Source organism: Botryllus schlosseri, chromosome 14 (genome assembly GCF_051294905.1).
Source record: "Botryllus schlosseri isolate E-star chromosome 14, Bs_hap1, whole genome shotgun sequence".
In the NCBI taxonomy this organism is placed as follows: Eukaryota; Metazoa; Chordata; class Ascidiacea; order Stolidobranchia; family Styelidae; genus Botryllus; species Botryllus schlosseri.
This window is the reverse complement of record NC_137249.1, coordinates 3,936,414-3,943,154: the sequence shown is the minus strand read 5'-3', so window position 1 is coordinate 3,943,154 and position 6,741 is coordinate 3,936,414. Positions and strand designations below refer to the sequence as shown.

At 40.4% G+C, this 6,741-nt stretch overlaps 1 protein-coding gene across 1 annotated transcript; it reads left to right on the top strand.

Annotated features, from left to right (window-relative positions):
- The first annotated feature begins 1,064 nt into the window (after positions 1-1,064).
- On the top strand, positions 1,065-5,153 carry LOC145455909 (uncharacterized). Its single transcript, XM_080333940.1, has 6 exons — positions 1,065-1,319; positions 1,451-1,566; positions 1,735-1,934; positions 2,048-2,122; positions 3,564-3,728; positions 4,575-5,153. Exons 1-6 carry the CDS (start codon positions 1,133-1,135, stop codon positions 4,843-4,845), a joined length of 1,014 nt encoding a protein of 337 aa, XP_080190066.1. The 5' UTR covers positions 1,065-1,132; the 3' UTR covers positions 4,846-5,153.
- Positions 5,154-6,741: the final 1,588 nt, after the last annotated feature.

Sequence of the window (6,741 nt, the reverse complement as noted above, 5' to 3'; positions counted from 1 at the left end):
GCACCGGCAAATAGTTTTTCTGCGAGATGACATTTGTCTTGTGGGGTTCAGATTGCCAGAACAGGACAGGCCCGAAACTTGCTACGTCTTGTGCATCGTGATCACTGAGCCGACGCCGAAATGCCCATTTCTCTTAATCATTTTTTCTTGGGGGAAGGGTACCCAATAATTTTTGAAAAAGTTGATTGTATTTTCCAAAAAAAATCTCTATAATTTATGTGAATTCATGAAATCATTTTGGACACACTGGAGGGTTTGGGGTGCGGCAGTTATAGCCTACCATCATCATCATCATCATCATCATCATCACCATCACCATTGGTTTATTAGCAATTTTTATCAGTTCAATACTCCACAAAATGCGATACAATGAAAAGATAGGAAGGTGTCGAAGCGACTTAAAGTAGTCTATGGAATCAGGTACCCACCTTGGCCTAGGAGATGTAAAGAGGGGGCATGCACACTGAATGAAAAGTGAAGAAGATAGTATAGAAAAAAGCAAGCGACAAGAAATGAGGTGGCATGTCATGGGGCGAGATCGATAGGTCAGGTAGTGATCCGGTAATCTTGAGGATGGACTAATAGCCAATTCATTTAGTAGAAATTGCTTGTATTTCGACTTGAATGTGGACATGCTCGTCGACTGTCGGATGGCCGTCGGGATACTGTTCCACACATCAGGTCCTGCGAATAGGTACGCTGTCTCTACACATTCATTTTCATGCTATCCGTTATTTATTTTCACGCAGTGTGCGTGCCTCTTATTTACATGCTCCAGGCCAAGGCAGGTGTCTGGTTAAAAGACTGCTCCAAGTCGGTTTTGTCACCCTACTATATATATATTATATATATATTTTCATGATACCGCAATCTTGCGGTTTGTAATGAAAATTTCAATAAAACGACTCTCTGCCTCTGTTGAATCAACATATGAAACAGAAAATTGATACAATGTCTTACATAGTGATATCTTTCATATTTTTAAACTGATTTCGACGCTAAATGCGTAGGTAAGACCACTGAGCTATGCAAAAAAAGACACGGTAATAGTGACGTTCTGCTTCATTGATCTTTCGTAGATTCTGGGATTTGCAGATAAATCGTCATAGCGACATTTTTGGCTTCGGTCAAGATGACGGCCTCCTTGAAGACGGAAAGTGGGGCCGAATTCGAATATCCTGTTAAACCAGATCCCTTGGAGATATTCACAAGATATGGGCTCCTAGAAAAACCGAAAACCCCAGCAGTAGAGTATTTATCCCTACTCATATCAAAAACATCGCTTCAAACGCGCAAGTTGACTCACGGACAAATTCAAGGTATAAACAGAATTACATTTACATAGTAAATTAGTAATACCATATCATTTAAGCAAATCAACTGGCTACACGTCACTCAAACAGGCTGGTAGCTATATAGTCTTGAAAATTGCCACCCATCACTGTTTCAGAGTTCGGGGAGAATGTCTACCAAAGAAAAATTAACAAATATGAGAGAGAGAAAGAAATTGCTGTTTTTCAAGCGGTAGAGGAGACGCAAAAAAGAGCTGACGAAAGACTTCAGAAAGTATCTAAATTCATATTCCGTTTATGCTAGGATACAATTGATTGTGTAAAAGATTACAGAGGGGCAAGTTATTTTGTTTGGCATTTTATGGCAGGGAATCTTGGTATAATAATAAACATAAATGTCGTGTCAACGTACAGAAAATTACTTGAAAAAATTATCTTTCAGGAACTAGCCTCGGCTGCACAAAAAGCTGCTGAGGAAAAAGAAGCAGCATTACAATCATTGAAAAGCTATTATGAAAAATTGTCGGAAAGAGTTGACGCGAATCGCACTGGGCTTGAAAGAGAACAAACTGAGAAATTGATCATAAGAAAAGAAGAGGAGAAAGCACGAGCTCTTGCAGAGCAATGGAACGAAGCTGAAAGGTATATCATTCTAATGAAGGTTTTGCCTTGTTTTTTTGAACTGTGGTTTTGGAATTGTTTCATTTAGTAGATAGAACTATAATGTTCGCCTACCCATCCTGTTGTACCTTCAGACTGAAAGCCGAAGCCATAGAAAGGGTGCTGACTGTGCAGAAAAGAGAGCTTCGAGCTATGGCGGCATTGCAAAGGTTGGACTAACTATTTTGTTTTGCGTTGCATTTATATCTACAGCAGGGGTGGGCAAACTTTTGAGCTCGCGGGCCGCATTCAACATCTGAATCCATTCGCGGGCCGCACTAGATAAAATTGGGACTATAAACCAAAACGCAATATTGGTATTTGATTATATAGTGAGGACATGGAGATAATATATATGCTTATTTGCAACAATCCACACATTGCTTTGATGATATCGTACACGCGTCAAAAACAGTGGCGAGATTTCATAGGCTGGTCGGCCTCAATAACCAATTTGTCGAAACTATAGCGATGAAAGTCGGTTGTCCCGATTCTTAGAACAGGATTGAAATTTAAATCTCTGAGCAGCGATCTGACAGCATCATAACCATGTTAGCTTCAAACACGCTTCTACTATGTGTAGATAAAATATAAATACCCTAATTCTACGCATACAGAGAACGAATTTACCTAAGACACGCGCGAATCGTTTTTTTCTATGCACATCACTAAAATAATTCAAACTCGAGTGGCCGATCTGAAATCACACTCGTGATCCGAATTATGTCAATCTCGTTTAGGATTCCTGCGATGTTTAGCGGATGAAACCTTTCAAACTGCGTGGGCTGATAGTTTGATGGCATGGAAGGTTACGACTGTGGATGAGAGATTTTTAAATATGAAATTCAGACTAAATACTTGGAAATAATGACGAATGGGTTGTAAATCGCGCGGAGCGCGAAAATTTTTTTCAGTTGAGCTCAGTTTCGGGCCCCCTTTCAGATGCTTTCACGCCCCCAAGTGGGGTGCGCCCTCAGTTTGAGAACCACTGCCTAAGAATTATCATGGTGAAATATGCTAAGAAAAAGTTAATTCAAGAGCCTGCATTAATTCTATATTTGGTACGCATTTTATTAATATATTTAATAAGGTTCTTTAGACTCTCGCGGGCCGCACAGAACGGTGTGGCGGGCCGCATGCGGCCCGCGGGCCGTAGTTTGCCCACCCCTGATCTACAGGGTATGTATACATTGGCAGCATATACTTTCACCGCTCTCATTATATATTTTGGTGATGTCACATTGGTCTTGAGTTATGTTAGGTTAGAGGTTTACCCATACATATACCGCAGCCTATCCCAACGATTCAGACAACCTACTCGTAAACTGAAACTCAATCTCACCTGCCCTGGAGCAACGGAATGCGGCTACGTAGCCTATTCCTGATATTATCCAACTTGAATACTTACCGATCCCACCCAAAAAACCTAACCAAACCCATCCTTTACTTAGACTAAATCAACCTTGCCCAAACCCCTAACATCCTCAAGTATATGACGACAAATGACAACACTAATTTATATCCATATAGAGATTCAGCCATTTGGTCTTTGTCTGTCCCCACTGAATCAATTCCTTCCGAGTTATCAATTTTACCATTTTTAAATCTCAGGGAAAAAGCAATAGCAGACGCTTTGCGCGCGGCCAGGGAAAAGTTCAAGGACAAACTCGAAGATGAGATCAAAAAAACGAAACGATATTGCGAAAAAATCATGCAAGACGAAATCCGCAAACAGCAAGACCTGCACCAGGTCGAAGTCGTCAGACTGCGGGACAGGTGAAATTTAATTTTCTCCATTTTTGCTTGGGTTGGAGGGGGGGGCACAACTGTCCACTTTTCCCAGAAATTCCACTTGCAGTGATTAAATTGTTGGGTTACCCAAAATACACTACGCACTTGATTTGGGTCGATTCTGACCAGTAGAAGTTGTGTAATCGGAAATTTGAACCGTGTTTTGAAATATTAGTATTTTCGGTGACATATTTTTACACATATTTTTACATGTGGCAGATTGATGATGCTTTTTTTCACTCGATTACATCTTGAGAAAGGACCTGTGATAGGGTTTGGATGAAGACATTGCTAAATAATGAGAAATAAAAAAATATACTGACTAGATGGAAATCAGTCGACTACATTGAAATTGCTTCGTTAAAACGATGAGAGAGAGAGATATGGTATTCTTTTCCGCCTGCACCGTTGAGATGCTTTGACGACGGAGATGCGAGACGGCCGTTATAGTAAGGTCATCTAGTCTGCACCCCCGGTTTTTTTCTCCTCCATGCTATGCGTGATTGCTGCGCACCTAACAGGATAGGTGCGGATACCAATTTTCGAGTCTTTGGTATGACCCGGCCGGGGATCGGACCCATGACCTACCGATCGAGAAGCCGGATGCACAACCATTACACTATCTCGCTCGGCGATGTAATTTGCAAATGAAGTACTTTTAAGACTGAAATAGGGTACCAGGATCTACCGGGCAACCTAACAATTTAATCACTAGATAGTTAGATAGGCTGTTATTCGTCACACCAATAAACGCGAAGAAAAACTATGCCGCTATGCAAGTGTAGTTAGGAAAAAAGTTCTTTTTGAACGACCTTACTGTTCACGTTACAGGATCGTAGCCGTCGAAAGACAGCTGCAGGTTCAAATGGAAAAGATGCGTAACGCCCAACGAGATTACTGGGAGATGGAGAACGAATATTGCAATTTCCTTGATTACACAGCGAAGGCCGACGATTGTCCGTCGGGATTTTTACTCACCACAAGAAAGAGATTGCACGGCAAGGGTAACGCTAACAAAGACCAAAACGTGCAAACGAGACTGATATCGTTGGACCAGGGTACCAAAACGGTACAGACAGATATTAAATTCAGGATACAGTGAAGAAATTATGAAGTATTTTCAATAACATTTCATTGTGTTACATCTCATACCTAACCAAGTATTTATCTACAACGCTTGTCAAAGATTATGTAACTTAGTAACGATTATTCATGTCAATGTTATCTTGCGCTTAACAACTTCATTTGGATTCTTTGTTGCAATTTATTCATTTGGCAATCTTTTTGTGCGTGGCAAACCGTTTTGCTTTAGAGATTCCCTAATTATCTATTGTCTCGATATTGCTTTTGTGTTTTCACAACACGACTTCTGCACTTAATGACGGTACAATACAATAACTTTTCACGTAATCGTGTGCCTTTATTGCTGTATTACGGGTAGTTTCTAGTTTCCTTCAACCCACCATTAAGGCTTTCGACACGGGTTGGCACAGTTGTGTTGTTTTTAGTAAACACAACGGACAAATGACTTCGAGGATTCCACGAAACAAAACATTTGCTGCCTCACAAGCCAGGAAAATGGGCCGTCTGACCTATAGTTGTCCACTGGAAATTGAGATTACAGGATCATAGATAACACCGAGTATGGTCAATACAAACAGAAGGCAACATCACACTCTACAGCAAATTGCTATCTGATGGTTATATACCTTGCGTGTTGGAATGATAGGGCAATTGTTATTTCCATCGTCTATATAAATCACCTGTAACACTCCATAGTCATTGCTGTCAATTACAATAACATAAGTCTGCCGAAAGTAGTGAGAGCAGAAGCCTTAACGATGCTCAAGCGTCTTCAATTAAGAGTAAGGATCTAACATCAATCGAACAGTGTGTTAAAATTGAGATGAACCCAAGCTTTTGATAATTATTTGCAGGTTTATCTGAATGTGAATATATTATTCAATTGCATATCAAAGTTCTGTACCTCAAAGAGTCTCTTATGAATTTTACATCAACACGTGAATCCAAAACAAGTCTTTATCTGCTACATGTAGTCTAAATCTAAACGCAGGTTTGTAATGACTTAACTGTAGTCAATTTGCCTATTGACTTGACTTCTACTCGAGTTATTGCCCATGTCATATGACGCAATAAATTCTATATGATTCATTCAATTCTCGTATATCAGAACCTATAATTGAAAAATAGCCCCAGGAACTGTGTTATATCCTTTGAATGAACATGTTTAGAGTGAGCAATTTGAGTATATTATGAATCCGAAGCCTTCGGTATCTAGGGTTACCATATTTTGGAAATCTGAAAAGAGGACATTTTTTCAAAATTTTCAGACTTACGGTAAATTTATACCGACTCGTTGGTGCGTTGACAAAAAAATGTCATTTTTCCGGCTCGACTCCTGAAATTTGCACTTTTGTTGTATACTCCGTTGGTTGACAAAAAACCAGGTCAACTTTCCGGCTCAGCTCCCAAAATAGCCGCCGGAGCGTTACTTCAGTGCTGATTTACTGTATCTCAGTCAAATTCGACCTTATTTTAAACCAAAATTCTCAAAAAAGAGGACAATTGGGCGTCCTCCAAGGACACTTTCAAAAACGTCAAAAAACAGGACGTATGGTGACCAATGTTCCCTCTAAGCTGCGCACGTACGCAAATGCGCAGTGTTGACACGGTCTCTGCGCACAAAAAATCCCAAGTGATGACCTTTTTTATTCGTCGTTACGCACTGCTGTCCAAGGGTCTGCGCAGTGAGTTGGTGAGTGTGCGCAGACTGGTCAAAAATTAGACCGAACACTCATGGTAGCCTCATCGATATCACCATAAAGAGTTGAACCTCACTTGATATCAATTGTGAATAGCAAACACTATGACTCGACTTGACTCGAGTCAAAACCATAAAAGTCATATCCACTTACGACTCGTAACCTTGCGACTTGGTTACAACCCTGTCCAAACGTTACTAATGCCCTGACTTAAA

Coding starts and splice junctions, on each gene's coding strand:
- LOC145455909 (XM_080333940.1), top strand. CDS start 1,133: ATGACGGCCTCCTTGAAGACGGAAAGTGGGGCCGAATTCGAATATCCT. Junction 1,567..1,734: donor CTGACGAAAGACTTCAGAAA/GTATCTAAATTC, acceptor ATTATCTTTCAG/GAACTAGCCTCGGCTGCACA. Junction 2,123..3,563: donor GCTATGGCGGCATTGCAAAG/GTTGGACTAACT, acceptor TTTAAATCTCAG/GGAAAAAGCAATAGCAGACG.